At 45.6% G+C, this 19,223-nt stretch overlaps 1 protein-coding gene across 1 annotated transcript in view; it reads right to left on the bottom strand.

Moving 5' to 3' along the window:
* The window catches only part of ANTXR2 (ANTXR cell adhesion molecule 2), a 213,004-nt gene that overhangs the window by 132,327 nt on the left and 61,454 nt on the right, over positions 1-19,223 (bottom strand). Inside the window, exons 8-9 of the mRNA XM_060247137.1 lie at positions 5,396-5,456; positions 4,168-4,263 (exon numbers count right to left, since the gene is read on the bottom strand). Of these exons, the coding sequence (XP_060103120.1) occupies positions 4,168-4,263; positions 5,396-5,456 (157 nt within the window). The remainder of the gene's footprint in view (positions 1-4,167; positions 4,264-5,395; positions 5,457-19,223) is intronic.

The following is a 19,223-nucleotide window of genomic DNA, read 5'->3' as shown; positions in this document are numbered from 1 at the left end:
GCGCGAACGTTTCCTTTTGTGAGTAAGTACATTTTGCACCAACTGCTAGCTCCAGATCTGCTGCTAGCAGTAACAGAGTGGGTTAGCATACGTCCATATGCTTTTGTCTTAAACGCTCTCATTTTTAGAGAGGGGCGAGGGAGGGGAGGTTGGTCTTCTGCTGTTGTCTTTGGCAGGTTTCCGTTTCGCCATTTGGCAACAGGGTTTTTTTTTTTTTACCCCTCCCTTCAAAATGTTAAGGGGAAGGGAGGAACAACCCAGCCAAATGCAAGACTTAAAGGACACCCACACAAATGAAATCTGCAGAAGACGACGCAGGCCATAAATCATTAGGTCAACTGGTCACAGAGTCTTCAACTTGCAAAGATTCTGTATGCGATATCCAAAGTGGGAGGAAGAGATCCAGACCCTTTTGGGTACCGTAAGCGGTAGGGTTGATAGAAACGGCTTCTTCAAGGTATCACCAACACAACTGTGTCCTTGGTAGCAGTTCGAGGGGGAAAAACTTCTGTTTGAGACCCTGCAAAGCCTTGGCCACACTTAAAATTATTATTATTATTATTATACACAGGAGCACACATGGAATTGCCTTAAGCTGATTTAGACCCTTGGACTATCAAGGTCAGCATAAGAACACAAGAAGAGCCTTGCTGGGGTCATATAAACATATGAAGCTGCTTTATACTGGATCAGACCCTCGGTCCATCAAAGTCAGTATTGTCTACTCAGACTGGCAGCAGCTCTCCAGGGTCTCAAGCGGAAGTTTTTCACGCCTATTTGCCTGGACCCTTTTTAGTTGGAGATGCCGGGGATTGAACCTGGGACCTTCTGATTACCAAGCAGATGCTCTACCACTGAGCCACTGTCCCTCCCCACCGTCCCTCAGACCAACAAGCCATCTAGTCCAGCATCCTGTCTCATAGAGTGGCCAACCAGTTCCTCTGGACAGCCAACAACAGGGCATAGAGGCCGAGGCCCTCCCCTGATATTGCGTCCTGGCTCTGGGATTCAGAGGCATGTCTCTAAATATGAAGGTTCCCCTCAGTCACCAGGGCTAGTAGCCACTGATAGACTTGTACTCCATTAATCTACTTAATCCCTTTTTCAAGCGGCTTATTCCTGTGGCCATCACTACACCCTCTGGCAGCAAATTCCACATTTTAATAACTCGATGTGTAAAGGAGTATTTCATTTTGTCCATCCTGAACCTACTGCCCATCAGCTTCATTGGATGCCCTTGAATTCTAATGTTTTAGGAGAGGGAGAAAAATCCCTCTTTGCCAACTCTCTCCACCCAGGGTCATAGCCAGCAGGGGGCGGGAACAGGTCCGGTGTCCCCTACAGAATCTGCAGCACCTCCACCCACTCTTCTACTCTTCCCTTTCACTGCTGGCTACAGCCCTGCCTCCACCCCATGCACAATTATATAGACCTCTATCATGTCCCCCCTGAGTTGTCTCTTTTCTAAATGTAACGGTCCCAGACTCCGCAGACTTTCCTGATAGGGAAGGTGCTCTAACCCCCTCATCATCCTGGTCGCCCTTCTCCATACTTTTTCCAGCTCTGCAATGTCCTGTTTGAGATAGGCTCTTTTCACACTTACCAGTGGAAGCCGGAAGGGAGTCGGTATTGTGCCGCCTTGCAGTAATCCGGGACAGGGATGGGAGTTTTCAGACACATGTTTTTTTTCCCGGTAGGGTTCCGTGATTGAAGCAAGCCATTTCACACTGTTCCGCTTTTATCTCGCTTCCACCAGCGCCAGCCGTTTTCGCCTGCCGGCGCGCGATCTCCGGCTTTTTTTTTTTTTTTTTTGGAACGTCGGGCAAAGATTGCTATAGCGCTATAGCGTCATATCACAATAGCAACACCATAGAGATGGCTAGGCTACATTGAGATAAGTTACCAAGTTTCAGCGGCGGCGATCTATGGTGATGCTGTTGTGATATGTCACTATAGTGCTATAGTGCTATAGCGATTGTAGCCGACGTTCCAAAAAAAACAAAAAAGCCGGAGATCGCGTGCTGGCGGGCGAAAAAGGGCGCGAAAACTGCTCCCGGGTTAGATACTGGACATTTCACACAGCGCCCCATAGCGATTTCAACCCGGAAGGAGGGGTTGAAAAGTGGAAGAAGCTGCTCTTTGTTAGTAACGACTCTGGCATGCCTCACTACCAGGACAGCCACGGGACTGTGTGAGAAGGTGAGAGTATTTCGGTAGCAGCCAGTTACTGAATCGGGTCTGTCTGAAATGCCAACAGAAACCCGTTACTGTTCAGTAACTGACCAGCTGCCATACCGGAATACTTAGGCTGTGTGAAAAAGATCATACAGTAACCAGAACTGTGCACAGATGAGGCCACACCATAGAACTCATGCAAGGGCGTTACTATATTTCAAGCACTGCCCACTCAGACTGGCAGCAGCTCTCCAGGGCCTCTGCTTAAGGTCTTCCACATCACCTAATATCCCATCACCAACTACTCTTTTACCCAGAAATGCCATGGACTGATGCTTCTGCTTGCAAACTAGATGCTCTGCAACTCAGCCATGGCGCCTCCCCAACATAGCAAGAGACAGGGCTTTTTTTTGTACAAAAAGCTCAGCAGGAACTCATTACAATATTAGGCCACACCCCCTTGACCTCACCATTGTTTCGCGCAAAAAAAAGCCTAGCAGGAACTCATTTGCGTATTAATCCCCACCCCCTGACATCACCATTGTTTCACTCAGAACTTTTTTGTAGAAAAAGCCCAGCAGGAACTCATTTGCACATTAGGACGCACCCCCTGATGCCAGCCGGATCTGCTTTCCTGTGCATTCCTACTCAAAAAAAGGGCCTGGCAAGAGCTACATTCACAGCGTTCAAGAGAGCAACAGAAGTGAGGACCCAGAGCCAAGCAGCTACAAACATCTATTTCAACAGTGGAGAAAACAATCAAGGGGAGAGGATGCCTGTGTACATATATGCACATACTTAAGCTTTCATGAAGGAAAGAGAAGGAAGTGACTGCCATGAACCTGCTTCGGCGGGGAGGGCAGGATATAAATCCAATCAAATCATGATTTGTCTTTCTGAACTGGTAGGGAAAACTCCACTGTCCTTTCCGAAGTAGAGACGAGGGGTCTTTGCCTTCCTCTTTTCATTGGTATCGTTTGAGCAAGGGAAATTCCCAGCCCCCAATCCGCAACTAGCGACAAAGGAACCAATTCCATCCACCATTCCCCTGTTTAACACAGCAAATGTCAGAGTTCTATAGACTGAACCCAGGGTTTAGGGCAGGGGTGTCAAACTCATTTGTTATGAGGGCCGGATCTGACATAAATGAGACCTTGTGGGCCGGGCCATGTCTGGTTGGGCCATATAGTGGGCCTATATAAGATTAGGTAGCAGAGATATAAATTTTATAAAGAACAACAGACAAACACAAATATATTTTTAAAAAAACTCAAAACATGCTTAAAACATTGGCACTCATTGGTCTTAAAGATGCTTTCTTTGTATTTCTCCCATGGGACCGAGGAAACTGGGCAAACTGGGTCTTTCCTTCCTTCCCCAGGGACTTGAGAGGGAGAAGCTTCAGTCAATAGAAGGAAGAGAGGCTTGGCTCAGTAGCTCTGCTGTGCGATTGAGAGAAACTTGCAAAGCAAGCTATTCTTCCCCAAGGGAGCAGCCTCAGTCAATGGAGAAAACAGAGGTTTTGTTCTGTAGATCCGGTGCAATTGAACAAACCTTGCAAAGCAAGCTGTGATGCAGAAGGAAGCAAGATACAGGGAGAAGGAAGCAAATGACAGCCAGTTGCTCAGGGGCCTGATAGGAGCCTTCCGGGGGCCTGATTCGGCCCCCGAACTGCATGTTTGACACCCCTGGTTTAGAGGCTAACTCTACAACACAAATGCTAATGCATTCCTAACTGAGCCCTGGCTCTGATTTCATTTGTGACATTCAGAACAGAGAAGCAGGCAAGGTTGGGGGAAGGGTTGCATTTGCTGTCCTCCTGCTCTAAATCCTACCATTCCCCAACATTTTGCCTTGCTAGGTTACAAAAGAGTCTGCCTGCTTTGGGCAACAGAGGTACCAGGAAGAAGGAAGAAGACAGAAGGGTGTGAATGCACCAGCCTCACAACTCCACTGCATAACGTTCCATTGGGCTGGATCAGAGATACTTACTCCTTATGGTTTCATTCACAACGTAACTGCAGATGACACTGTCGTGCAACCCGCCCAGCATGAAGCCACTTCCTCGGAGGACAACCTGGAACTCCTCTGGAAAGCAGAAAGACGGAGGTCAGCTGGCAATCTCTCAAACCAAGCAAGATGCCAGAGGGGTTTGCCTGGCTCAGCACTCCTGGGAAGTGCATGTCTGAGAAGCAGCAAGCCCCATAGTGGATGGGAAAGCCCTTCCCTTTTTTAACCCCCCCCCCCCCCCCGGCTTTTAAAATCCTGGTTATGCCCCTGCCGAGAGCTGTTGTGAGGATAAAATGAGGAAGCCCCATGCACATAGCTCTGGGTTCCTTGTAGGAAAAGTGGGCATCGGCCACAGCTATTTAAATTTGCAGTGCATACATTGGCCCAGGGCTTTTTTTGTAGCAGGAATACCTTTGCATATTAGGCCACCCACCCCTGATGTAGCCAATCCTCCTGGAGCTTACAGGGCTCTTAGTACAGGGCCTACTGTAAGCTCTTGGAGGATGGGCTACATCAGGGTTGTGTGGCCTAATATGCAAAGGAGTTCCTGCTACAAAAAAGCCCTGCTTTGGCCTAATACAGGGCTTGACAAATCCCAGGCACCAGGTTGACATGGCACCTAGAAAATTCATTGTGCTGCCTAGTATTTTTAACACTGATATAGCATCTCTCAGCAGTTCTCCTAGAAATACAAAGGACTGGATCCAAACAGTTTTCCCACAGTCAAAAAAGGGAGTCCTGTTTAACTACCAAAAAGGTTTTGTTTGGGATCATGGACAAAAGCCATCTGGAATAGAAACTCCAAGATGGAGGGGAGTTGGCCAAAACTACACTAAAAAGCTGGCTGGAACCAGCCCAAACCTATTTATCGTCTCAAATCCGAATGTTTTTGTCGTGCAACATAAAAATAAATGTGTATGAAGTTCTTGTCATTGCCTCTTGTTATATAAACTTAACTTTAATTCAGCAGTGGCAGATGAATTTATTTCTTTAATCAGTTGCTTCCAAATGTATGGGCTGGCTTCTGGATTTGAATGTTACTAATTTACTACATTTACGAAGGCCTGGCATAATGAAGAATGAAGGGAAGCACCTTTAATTCACATCTTCCCACTCAACACATGGAATTCTGAATTACACGTTTGACCCAAAGAAAGAAACAGCATTTTCATTAATATCTGCACATTGTTTTCCAATCCTAGTAACTCACCTCCTACACAAACAGTCGAGGGCTCCAGATATAAAATCTCTGTGCACGATTGCTTCAATATCTGTGTGGGGAGAAACGGGCAGAAATTTATTTTAATAATTACATGATTTTTTTTATAACCAGAATTGTTTTTTTTAAATCAACGCACACTTTCTTTTGAAAAATTAATAAATACAATAAAAAATAAAGCAAACGGCAAGTATAAAAATTACAATGTTTCAAATATTCAGGAGAAAAAAAAAGATAAAGGTAGTCCCCTGTGCAAGCACCAGTCGTTTCCGACTCTGGGGTGACGTTGCTTTCACGTTTTCATGGCAGACTTTTTACGGGGTGGTTTGCCATTGCCTTCCCCAGTCATCTACACTTTCCCCCCAGCAAGCTGAGTACTCAGTTTACCGACCTCGGAAGGATGGAAGGCTGAGTCAAAGCTCCTTTGCGTATTAGGCCACATACCCCTGATGTAGCCGATCCTCCAAGAGCTTACAAAAAAAATAGCCTTGTAAGCTCTTGGAGGATTGGCTACACCAGGGGCGTCTGGCCTAATATGCAAAGGAGCTCCTGCTAGATTTCCACCCCTGGTGGTATACATCAATCGATTACAAAGATTTATCAAGACAAACATACACATGTGGCTGCTTATGGTCACCAGGATAGCAGGTCTCCACAAACAGCAGGCCTGACTTGCAAAATAGAAAAGCCTCATCTTGCAAAACAGTCACTATCTATAGAATATCGTGCATGGAAGTCAGCTCTGATTTAAGACTGAGGTTTTGCCCTGGATAACTTCCTGAGGCTTCTTTCCCATGATTCAGAAGGATGGTATTGCTCAAACACAGCTCACTAACTCATCTCCCCAGTCCCAAGAACTCCAGCATCAGCAAGGAAGTACCAGGCAATCTGGAGGATGTGAAGTCGACTTCTACTGAGTCAGACAAACTGGTTCTCCAAGGTCTCCAAGGTTCTCCAAGGTCTCCACCAGAGGTCTTTCACATCTTCTACAGCTCAGTCCTTTTAACAAAAGATGCTGGGGATTGACCCTGGGATTTTCTGTATGCAAAGCAGGTGCTCTACTAATGAGCTGTGACCCTTCCACAACTATGCTTTTATTCACCAGCTTTAAAGAGCTCCAGATGCACTTTTAAAATGGGTTCTATATTTTGGGCATCCCTTTCCACCCACTACGTGGGCAGGAATAGGGTTGCCAGGTCCAACTCATAAAATATCTGGGGGCTTTGAGGGTAAAGCCAGAAGAATTTGGGGGTGAAGCCAGGAGACTCCCATTCCCTAAAAGAAATACAAATACAACAGTGAAGCTCCCCTGAATACAGTGTTCATTTCCTCATCCCCCGGCAGCTAAACTTCCCCTAAATGAAAGTGAACACACACTCGCACACTCTCATAATGCAGTCAAAATAAACACAGTTAGCAAGCACACACTTTTGTGATCTCACTGGGGCAATTCACATTGCTGAATGTAATCATCTGCTGTTTTTCAACCAACTTCTTCAGACTAATAGGAATATGAAAGCACAGCCTAGAGGGTGGAGTTTTCCTCCACACAAACAGAAGGACTGAGAGCCTCATGGCTCTGCCTGCTCACCCTGCCCCCTGAAGCTTTCCTGCCAAGATTTAAAGGCGCACACACACATTCAGAAACACAAACAGTTGCAAGCTTCTTCTAAACTTGCCGAGGTCTAAAAAAAAATCATGGCTGTTGGGATCGGGCTTCCCTCCACCAGCCAACTTGCTGGAAGCTGGGAGGAGCCTGAAAAACTAGGGGGTCCCTTGCCTGGACCTGGGGACTGGCAAGCCTAGGCAGGAAAGCCTTATTGCTTTATTTGCACATTGACTGTCCCCACCTCACAACTGATTAATCAAAGTAACATCCAACAAACAAACATGGCAAGACCCAACACTGATTTGTTCATATCCACCCTTCATTATGCTTGTCTTTGAACCCTTCTCTTTCTCGCTCCATTTTTGTTGGTGTGTTAGGCTAGAACATGACATGAACATTGATGGTGCTGTATAGATAATCACAATGTCTTAACGCCAGCAATTCTGAAAAAAAATCACATTTCAATAACTGAATTGCAGGAGACTTTTTCATAGGTCTCCTCTTGCATAGCAAAGAAAACCAGCTGCTGACACAGCAACCCACTCTCTCGGCATTCTGTCAAGCTATAGAGTGACTGAGCACCCAAGTGCAGAAGAAGACACAGGCTTTTGGCAGCTCTAGGGGTCACCAGGGACAGGAAACACATTTAACTCAGTAGTGTCCTTTCCTTTCTCCCAAACAAGTCAACACTTCTGTGAGAAAATGAAGAGAAGTCAATTTGGGGGCATTGTAACATCGAGGTTGAAAGTTCTTCCACTTCCTTTCTCCCAACACTTAAGGGATCCCAACCGATCTCACAGGAGAGCAGTTCATCTCTAGAGACAACCTGTGCGGTGCAGGGGTTGGAATGCTAAACTATAACCTGAGAAATCCAAATCTGGATCTCCGCTTCACTGTTAAGCTTGATAGTTGACTTTCAGCCAGTCACTCTCTTCAAGCCTAAACTATTTCATAGGGTAGGTGTGAGGATAAAACCAGGAAGGAAGAACCCTGGATGTTGTCCTGAATTTCTTGAGGAAGGATTGGGTAAAAATGGATCAGAATGGTCTATGTTTCCCCAAAGTGTGGATTCTCCGTCTATCTGCACAGACCTCAACTTATCAGTCAAATCAACCAGAGGCTGAAGCCCATAATCCACTGTATGTGTGTAAAGTGCCATTAAATTGCAGCCACCACAGCGACCCCCACAAGAGGCTTTCAGGGCAAGTGAGAAGCAGAGGTGGTTTGCCTTTGCCTTCCTCTGCAGAGTCCTCCTTGGTGGTCTCCCTTCCAAGTACTGGCCCTAGTTAGCTTCTGAGAACTGACAAGACTGGACTATAATATGCTGCCTTCCTGATAGAGAGATTGATTATGATGATGATGACGACGACAACAGACAATAGATAGACAGATGAGAGACAGGTAGGTAGGTAGGCAGATGACAGACAGACAGAGAGAGAGGATGGGTGGATGGATAGAGGATAGAGGGGCAGATGAAAGATAGAAAGATGATGGAAGGAAGGAAGGAAGGAAGGAAGGAAGGAAGGAAGGAAGGAAGGAAGGAAGGAAGGAAGGAAGGAAGGAAGAAAGAAAGAAAGAAAGAAAGAAAGAAAGAAAGAAAGAAAGAAAGAAAGAAAGAAAGAAAGAAAGAAAGAAAGAAAGAAAGAAAGAAAGACAGACAGACAGACAGACAGACAGACAGACAGACAGACAGACAGACAGACAGACAGACAGACAGACAGACAGACAGACAGACAGACAGACAGACAGACAGACAGACAGACAGACAGACAGATAGATAGATAGATAGATAGATAGATAGATAGATAGATAGATAGATAGATAGATAGATAATGGCGACATACAGACAGACATCAAGTCACAGCTGATTTATGGTAACCCCAGCCAGGGGCTTTCAAGGTAAGTGAGAAACAAAGGTGGCTTGCCCTTGCCTTTTTCTGCAGAGCCTTCCTTGAAGGTCTCCCATCCAAGTACCGACCCTGCTTAGCTTCTGAGATCCAAGGAGATCAGGCTACACTATGCTGTCTTTCCTCCCCTAAAATCCATAACTAGGATATAAAAACAGATTCCCAAGGTCCTTACTCCTCATTTCCAGAAGACACATTGCAAGCAGGTGCACTCCAGACATACCTACTATTCTCCCATGCTACATAAGTGCTTAAGCCTCACAGATAAAATTGTTCTAACAAACAAATGAAATGAGCTGGAATCAGAGATGCGGGCTCCTCGGGGGAAAGTTTTAGAGGGTAAAAGCACTTCAATTGTTGCTTCACTCTGCTTCCTGGCAATTCCTATTGCAGCAACAGCAGAAATCACAATGACAACATCTCTGTGTGTTTCAGCTTCCGCTGTAAACATGCACAAGCACGCAGGATGCAAGAGAGAGAGAGCTTGCTGGCGGGGAGGGGGCAGAGTTGTACACTATTAGGCTAGGGCTCCCTGCCTTCCCCCTCTCCCTTTTCATTCCAGTTTGATCACTGAAGAGCCAGGCCTCGAATTCAGCAGGAGCTCAGAGGAGTGCAGCTCCTGAACCTTTCTGAGGGTTCCCCCTCCTCCTCCCCACCTTGTCCACTGAATAGCAGGTGCAGCTGCATAACAATCCCTGGATGAGCTTTGTATTTTTCTACAAAGCAACCCTTGCTCACAGCAAATCAAAATGCCTTGTTACACCCAAAACACAAAAGACCGTTTGCTCTCTTCCCTCCAAGGCATGGCCCTACCTGGAAAGGAAGCGGACAATCTATCTTCCGTGCCTAACACGCAGCAGCAAATTCAGGTTTGCCACGAAAGTGGAAGACTTTGTTTTATTTCTCTGCAAATGTATCTAATGCCTTTCCATCCCATGTTTTCTCCAAGGACTTTAGGGCAGCAGACATGCTTCTCTTTTCCCGGTTTTATCCTCACAACACCTCTTTGAAGCAAGCCAAGCTGAGAGAGAGGGACCGGTCCACAGTCACCCTATGAGCTACAGAAGGATTTGAAACTGGTCTCCCCAATAGGGTTACCAGGTCCTCTTTGCTTCCTAGCAGGGAGCGGAAAGGTGCTCTGCTCTCCAGGAGTGCAGGCGGCGGGGTGATGTCACTCCATGCCACGGCCCTGATGTGATGTCATCACGCTGGGCAGAGGTTCTTTGTAGCAGGAACTCCTTTGCATATTAGGCCACACACCCTTGATGTAGCCAATCCTCCTGGAGCTTACAGTAGGCCCTGTAAGAAGAGCCCTGGAAGCTCTTGGAAGGATTGGCTACATTAGGGGTGTGTGGCCTAATATATAAAGGAGTTCCTGCTACAAAAAAAGCGCCCTGGTTATCACATTAAAAGACAAGCTGCTGTTTGAAACGGCATCCCGTTCATTTGTCAGACAGCAAAGAAACTTAGCAAGCTTCTGTTGTGTTGTTGTTTAAACCACTTCACAGAACTAATGTTAAAACAGTTACTATATAAGGAAACCCCAGGACACTGAAGCAGAAGTCCTTAAGACAGATCATAAATCTAAGCACAACTTTAAACTTCCCCCAGCAAAACAGAGCTGACAGACCAAAGAGGTGAAGTCATCTCTTTTATTTCCTGTGCCTTCTTTGTCTTCACACACACAGGACTTGCTTCCCATAAGATTTCTGGATGTCCAGGGCTTTTTTTGTAGCAGGAACTCCTTTGCCTATTAGGTCACATACACCCTGATGTAGCCAGTCCTCCTGGAGCTTACAGTAGGCCCTGTAATAAGAGCCTTGTAAGTTCCAGGAGGATTGGCTACATCAGGGGTGTGTGGCCTAATATGCAAGGAGATCCTGCTACAAAAAAAGCCCTGTGTCCAACTCTACACACAAGCCGCAATCACACACACTAAATAATGCACTTTCAGTGCACTTTCCAACTGGATTTTGCCAGTTCACACAGTAAAATCCATTTGGAAAGTGCACTGAAAGTGGATTGAAAGTGCATTATTTAGTGTGTGTGATGACAGCCACAATCTAATTGTACTTGACAAATCAAGATGTTTGGTGTAGTGGATCTGCTCCTGCGGGTGGGGCAGAAAGAGCTGGGTTCAAATCCCTGCTGAACTACAGAATTTAATAAGTGACTTCCAGTGAGTCATTGGGGTTGAGGGGAAGAGGATTTATAGACCCCAAAAGCCATCTACCAAAAAATCAATCAGCTTTTACCTGACAACTTTAGTTGAAGCAGTTTTACACCAGTTGGGATCATTCACCCATCTAGCCCGGTATCATATACTGAATTCCAGTGCAGTGGCACCTTTAAGACCAACAAAGTTTTATTCTCTGCGTATAAGCTTTCGTGTGTCCAGGTGTGACTGGACTCAAACTTTGTTCTGCTGCTTCAAACCAACATGGCTACCCACCTGAATCTGAATTCCAGATGTTCCTGTACAAAGCAGAGCCGCTCTCCCCTAGCAGATGTTCTCTGTAACTGGCAATGCAAGGACTGAACCAGAGACTTCATAAATACAACGCCCATGCTTCACAACAGAGCAAGGCCTCTTTAAATTTCTCTCGTTCAGTTTTCTTTAGGAACTGTTTTCAATCTCATTACTCCACAGTACATAGCTCCTAATTAATAACAGCCAGAATCTGAAAATTCTTCCCAGTTTTGGAGAATCATAGAACTGCTGTCCGTGGAAGAATGGTTTCATTTCTTCAGGGACTCTGGAGAGCCAACACAAATTCTCTAGCTGGTAATTATTACGTAAAACAGCTGGAAGGCTAGCAACTACCTCCGCTTACAAAGTTTGGCAAGTTCTCATCCTCAGTCCCGTACTTTTGCTGTCATTTTTTTTTCCCGAGCAACCAAAGTTGTGTAAGTTACACTAACACAGTTGTGTAAGTTACACTAGCACAGAGACTTTAACTCCCAAAACAACTGGGAGGTGGGATAAGAAGCTGGAGCGAGAGAAGTTGACAGGGAAATGATATTATGCCAATGGTGCAATATTACTTCCAGAATCAAACCAGAAGTGACATCGCTACATGGGCATGAAACTCTAGGATTTCACCAGACTCTATGGTTTCATAATTGGGGAGTGGGGGGGTGGGAGGAATCCTAGAATGTCATATGCTATGATGACACTTAAATAGAAAAATGATCCCCCTATTGAATGACCCCCATCCATCAGAAAAGATGGGAGGCAGATTCCTGGTGTGTAACTAGGGAGGGATAGTGCAGGGTTTTTCTTTGTAGCAGGAACTCCTTTGCATATTAGGGCACACACCCCTGATGTAGCCAATCCTCCAAGAGCTTACAGGGGTCTTCTTACAGGGCCTATTGTAAGCTCCTGGAGGACTGGCTACATCAGGGGGTGTGGCCTAATATGCAAAGGAGTTCCTGCTACAAAAAAAGCCCTGGGCAGAGGGAACCAGAACTAAAAGAACGTAGTCAGGATGAGTGACTTTTTTGATCAGCACGGACTGTACATTCCCAATTAACAAAATATGCTAAGTGTCAATTCATTTCACAGCATCATTTGATTTCGCTTAGCCCTAGCAAGCAGTTCAAAAGCTTTTGGCAGCAGCTAGGCTCATAAATCATAGCTCTCCCGGCATCTGTTCCTCCCACGAAACTTCAGGCAGGGTTCAGGATTCTGGGCAGGCCTTCAGAACAGCTGCATTTGGGTCCCCCTCCACACACTCCTACATCTTTCCATTTATTTTCAGATCAATTTAATGCAAGGAAAACCTTAAAAGCTACAAGGCACCTCCACCACCTGTTTTTTCGCGCGCAGGAAGTAGAGGCTCTCCGTTGCTTACAGTCAGAATGGAAACTCTTTATAAGCATCAAGATCCACACGGGATGCTTAGAATGCCTCTGAAAGTTACCAGACCCACAAGTTTTCTGGTGAGTGTCACTGGCCACAGATGGCTCCCCTATTGTGGATCATATGAACACATAAAGCTGTCTTATGTTGAATCAGACCCTTGGTCCTTCAAGGTCAGTATTGCCTCCTCCAAATGGTAGCAGGTCTCCAAAATCTCAGGCAGAGAGGTCTTTCCCATCACTCATGGACATTCAATGAAATTGCTGAGCAGTCGGGTTAGAACGGATAAAAGGAAGTACTTCTTCACCCAAAGGTGATTAACATGTGGAATTCACTGCCACAGGAGCTGGCAGCAGCTACAAGCATAGACAGCTTCAAGAGGGGTTTGGATAAGAATATGGAGCAGAGGCCCATCAGTGGCTGTTAGCCACAGCTTATTGTTGGAACTCTCTGTCTGGGGTAGTGATGTTCTGTATTCTTGGTGCTTGGTGGGGGGCACAGTGGGAGGGCTTCTAGTGTCCCCTATTAGTACTGTCACCTGTGCTACAAAATGGATTATCATCTGCCATCTCTATGAGATATCATGATGTGAGACGGCCAGGCTAGGCTAGGCAATATGTGATGATAACGGTAAACTTCTCTGAGTGCTGTAGAGTTGCCTGTTTTTAAAATGTTTTAATTGTATTTTATTGTTTTATCATATGTTGTACTCTGCCCTGAGCCCTACGAGGAATGGGCGGAATAGAAATATACTAAAATAAAATAAACTTGTGGACCTCCTGATGGCCTTTGGGGGGTTTTTTGCCACTGTGTGACGCAGTGTTGGATTGGATGGGCCACTGGCCTGATGCAACATGGCTTCTCTTATGTTTTTATGTTCTTAACTGTCTTGTCCTTACTGGAGATGCCAGCAGGCCTCGTTTTGGACAGGAGGTCGCAGGAGCAGTGCTCTGGAACCTCTGAATTTTATTGTGCTCTTTCTTTCTTATACATCCCCCCCCCCCAAAAAAAAAAATACTTGCTTCTGGACTCCATTGTTCAAACCCCCAGGGAAAATTTTGCTGACCTCTAAGATCTGACAAAATTTCTAATATTCCCCCCACCACCAAAAAAAAGGGAAAATAACCAAAATATATAAAGCAGACAGATGAAAATCTTCATCATGTCCCTGTGGCCACATAGGAGAAAATCATTTTTAAGGTATGATGGGAGTGAGGTTTTATGTTGACAATTATAATTCAAGAAGCATTTGAAGGTAGATGCTGAGATGATATAATTTACTGCACCTTCCAGTGTTGTCAGGGGGCGTGTGGCATATGCAAATGAGTTAGTTTTGAGAGAGCCAGCTTGGTGTAGTGGTTAAGCGTGCGGACTCTTATCTGGGAGAACCGGGTTTGATTCCCCACTCCTCCACTTGCACTGCTGGAATGGCCTTGGGTCAGCCATAGCTCTGGCAGAGTTTGTCCTTGAAAGGGCAGCTGCTGTGAGAACCCTCTCAGCCCCACCCACCTCACAGGGTGTCTGTTCTGGGGGAGGATGATAAAGGATATTGTGAGTCACTCTGAGATTCAAGGTGGAGGGCAGAATATAAATCCATCGTCTTCTTCTTATCTTGATGTTTATAAAGAGTTTCCATTCTGACAGCAAGCAACAGAGGGTCTCCACTTCCTGTGCCTGAAAAAGCAGGCTGTGGAAGTGTCTTGTAGCTTTTAAGGTTTTCCTTGCATTAAATTGATCTGAACATAAATGGAAAGAAGTAGCAGTATGTGGAGGGGGAACCCAAATGCAGCTGTTCTGAAGGCCTAATGTCACTGTTTATTTATGTGTAGAGTATTTCTGTTGGAAATTTTGTGAGGGAAATTATTTAAACTTTCTCAGATAGTTCAATGGACCGCTGGATCACAAAAGTGTTGAGAGATCTTTAAGACCGAAAAATATATTTTATTCCTAAAGGGGTAGGGACATGGGGATGAGAATAATAACACTAGAGACTACATTCTCTAAGCTATCATTAAAAAGCTGTTACTCAGTCAGCTCACTCCAGAGCCTAACTGCTCTTCTTTAACCTTCATTTTTCAAGCCTCTGCTTAACATTCCATCAGCTCTAGTATGATTGACAGAAAAACATATCTAACACTATAATGATTGAACTTTAGACATTGCCTAGACATACAATATAAATGTTCAAAATTCCAACACTTTCTAGGTCACACTTTCTATAAAAGCATTCTGAATTAAGCTGAATTAAAGATTAAAACACAATGAAGATTAAAACATTACAAGTTTCTTGGCGGAAAAGCCACTGTGGGAGGGTGTGGTTCTCAGAGAAATGGATATGAATTCCTGCAACTAACCTTTCTCCCTGATGATCTCTAGCCAGCCCAAGCAGGCCTCACTCGCCCAGGGCTCTCTTTCCTTGTGTTGGGTTACTTTTGGCTGGTGAGGGAGGGGCGGCATATGCTAAAGAGTTATGCTAATAAGCTGCACCACCTATTTTCCTACAAAACGACCCCTGATATGGTAAGAAAGATGACTGGAAAGGCCAGAATGACACCTAGGGACAGCTTGCTACAAGACAAGACTAAAGAAGATGATACCAGAAGACCACTGGTGGTCACCTGCAACTCACAAACTCAAGTCAGTTCAATGCATTATTAATTACCTACAGCCCATGCTGGATTGGGATGCTTAAAGCACTGGGGGGAGGGGGAGATCTTTCCTTGCTTACAGACAGCCGCTAACTAAAGCAACTTCTCATCCACAATGATAAAAATACTTAACAGTACGATGGATTCTGATACCAAGGCCTGCAAGAAACCAAAATGCCAACTTTGCTCTCATATAGATCCTAGCAACACCATCATTGGATCCAGCAACATCAGCCAAACCATCTCAGGTTCATACTCCTGTTCATCTTCTAATGTGATTTATGTCATCACTTGTCATCAATGCCCTGCCACTCTCTACACTGGATAAACAGGCCAGACCCTTCGATAAAGAATGAATGGGCATAAGTCTTACATCAGAAACCACAATGTTCAAAAACCAGCTGGTTTTAACCTAACTTTTTAACCTTCCAGGACATTCAGTTGCTGCTGACTTAAGAGTAGTGGTTATCCCGCAAAGGAATTTTAAAGGGAGATTATAGAGGCAGACTGCTGAATTGCAATTGAGAATGAAGCTCATGACAATGCATCTACCTGGACTGAATCAAGACCTAGGTTTCCTGTCTTGTTATCAATGCTGAGTTCTCCACATCAAATACCGCTCTGTATATCATACCTAATCCAATCACACCTGCTATTGTCATTTGCCTGCTAATGTCACTTGGTGCCTGAAATCACTTCCCAAAATACAGGATAAATGGACTCACGTTCTAGTCATATCTGAAGAAGTGACTCAAGAAAGCGCATACCTTACCACAAATGTTGTTAGTTAATAAGAACAAGAGAAGCCATGTTGGATCAGGCCAATGGCCCATCCAGTCCAACACTCTGTGTCACACAGTGGTCAATATATGTGTGCGTATATATACATATATATACACACACACATATACGTACATACATATACACACATATACATACGTACACACGCACATGTATATATATATATACACACACACACACACACACATATATATACTGTGGCTAATAGCCACTGATGAACATATGAAGCTGCCTTATACTGAATCAGACCCTTGGTCCATCAAAGTCAGTATTGTCTTCTCAGACTGGCAGCGGCTCTCCAGGGTCTCAAGCTGAGGATTTTCACGCCTACTTGCCTGGACCCTTTTTGGAGATGCCAGGGACTGAACCTGGGACCTTCTGCTTCCCAAGCAGATGCTCTACCACTGAGCCACCGTCCCTCCCCTGCTCTCCAGGGTCTCAAGCTGAGGTTTTTCACACCTTTTTGCCTGGACCCTTTTTTGGAGATGCCAGGGATTGAACCTGGGACCTTCTGCTTACCAAGCAGATGCTCTACCACTGAGCCACCATTCCTCGGCTCTCCAGGGTCTCCAGCTGAGGTTTTTCACACCTATTTGCCTGGACCCTTTTTAGTTGGAGATGCCAGGGATTGAACCTGGGACCTTAGTTGGAGATGCCAGGGATTGAACCTGGAGAGCCAGTTTGGTGTAGTGGTTAAGTGTGCGGACTCTTATCTGGGAGAACCGGGTTTGATTCCCCACTCCTCCACTTGCACCTGCTGGAATGGCCTTGGGTCAGCCATAGCTCTGGCAGAGGTTGTCCTTGAAAGGGCAGCTGCTGTGAGAGCCCTCTCCAGCCCCACCCACCTCACAGGGTGTCTGTTGTGGGGGAGGAAGGTAAAGGAGATTGTGAGCCGCTCTGAGACTCTTCAGAGTGGAGGGCGGGATATAAATCCAATATCTTTATCTCTCCAATATCTCTTCCGCTTACCAAGCAGATGCTCTACCACTGAGCCACCATCCCTCCCCACTGATGGACCTCTGCTTCATATTTTTATCCAATCCTGTCTTAAAGCTGGCTATGCTTGTAGCCGCCACCACCTCCTGTGGCAGTGAATTCCACATGTTAATTAGTGTTTAAGGAGCTACTGGATTCTTATTCTTTTTTATTTAAAAAATCACAGTAAAGCAATATTTAAGTTTATAGTGCTAAAGGACACCTTGCATCTGGGCCAAGTTCTCATCTGCTGTGTCTTTTGGAAAGGAAGGAGGGAAGAAGAAGACGACAATGACACTGGATTCATATTCTGCCCTCCAGAGTCTGAGAGCGGCTCACAATTTCCTTCATCTTCCTCCCCCACAACAGACACCCTGTGAGGTAGGTGGGGCCGAGAGAGCTCTTACAGCAGCCGCCCTTTCAAGGACAACTCTTATAAGAGCTATGGCCAACCCAAGGCCACTTCAGCAGGTACAAGTGGAGGAATGGGGAATCAAACCCAGTTCTCCCAGATAAGAGTCAGTGCACAAAACCACTACACCAAACTGGCTCTCAGTTTGGAAGGTAGGTCCTATTTCCATCCACCCCCAAAACAACCAGGAGAGGCATGAAAATTCTTCCATGGTGCTGGCTGAAGGAAAATGAGCACATGAAGCTGCCCCATACTGATTCAGACTCTTGGTCCATCAAAGTCAGTCTTGCCTACTCAGATCAGCAGTGGCTCTCCAAGGGCTCAGGAGATCTTTCCCATCACTTAACTGGAGATGCCGGGGATTGAATTGGGGATCTTCTGCATGCCAAGCAGATGGTCTACCCTGAGCCACAGACCCTCATCAGAGAAAACTGAGCCCAAGTATTCCCCACCTGGAACCCCGTGGCACAGAGTGGTAAAGCTGCAGTACTGCAGTCCAAGCTCTGCTCACGACTGGAGTTCGATCCTGGCGGAAACTGGGTTCAGATAGCCAGCTCGAGGTTGACTCAGCCTTCCATCCTTCCAAGGTCAGTCAAATGAGTACCCAGCTTGCTGGGGGTAAAGTGTAGATGACTGGGGAAGGCAATGGCAAACCACCCCATAAAAATCTGCTAAGAAAACGTTGTGATGGGATGTCACCCCATGGGTCAGTAAAGGCTCAGTGCTTGCACAGGAGACTAACTTTTACCTTTTTTTGTTCTCCACATCATGCAGGAAGGCATAGCTGGTTTCAGAGGATGTGGAAGAGACAGCTGAGGGGGGAGGCATTCTAATATGGTATTCTAAAGGAGTAACTCTGTTTAGAACTGCACAGGGCTTTTTTTGTATCAGGAACTCCCTTACATGTTAGACCACGCACCCCTGATGCAGCCACTCCCTCAAGAGTTTACAGGGCTCTTCTTACAAGGCCTACTGTAAGCTCTGGGAGGACTGGCTACATCAGGGGTGTGTGGTCTAATATGCAAAGGAGTTCCTGCTACAAAAAAAAGCCCCATGCACTGCAGTTCATAGACCACATCTAAAGGAAGGAAGGCTCGTGGGATCAAGCCTGAACCTCCGTCAGAGCCATTCTGCCCCAGTCTTGCCTTGAAGTGAAGCAACATCCAGTGCTTAAAAACATCTGCATAGCTCGATGTCATGAAAAGACCACAACAGCTAATATACAAACCTTAATTCCGAAAGATGACAAGGCAGCACCCCACCCGTCTCTGCTGCGCTTGCCAGCCTTGTGCATACGTGCCAAGAAAACAACAACAATTCAACATCAACACACACGCAAACACACAAACACAAATCACATTAACCGTTTTATTAGGATAGACAGCATTTCAAAGACTGGAAAAGTCATGTGGCGGGGGAGGGGAACACATTTTTCCCATGCAGATGTTATTTTCTGTTTGGTTACTAACAACACTGTATTATTCAAAGTCCTGCTGGGTATTAGTGGAACACAAACAAACCATAGTCAGAAAAGCTGAATGATACGGCGAACTATGCTAAAGTGCACCATGCAATAAAAAGGATGCATTGAGGATCCATGCAGTT

This window comes from Heteronotia binoei, chromosome 9, assembly GCF_032191835.1.
Source record: "Heteronotia binoei isolate CCM8104 ecotype False Entrance Well chromosome 9, APGP_CSIRO_Hbin_v1, whole genome shotgun sequence".
Lineage (NCBI taxonomy): Eukaryota > Metazoa > Chordata > Lepidosauria > Squamata > Gekkonidae > Heteronotia > Heteronotia binoei.
Note: the sequence above shows the minus strand (reverse complement) of the source record. Positions and strands in the feature narration are given on the sequence as shown.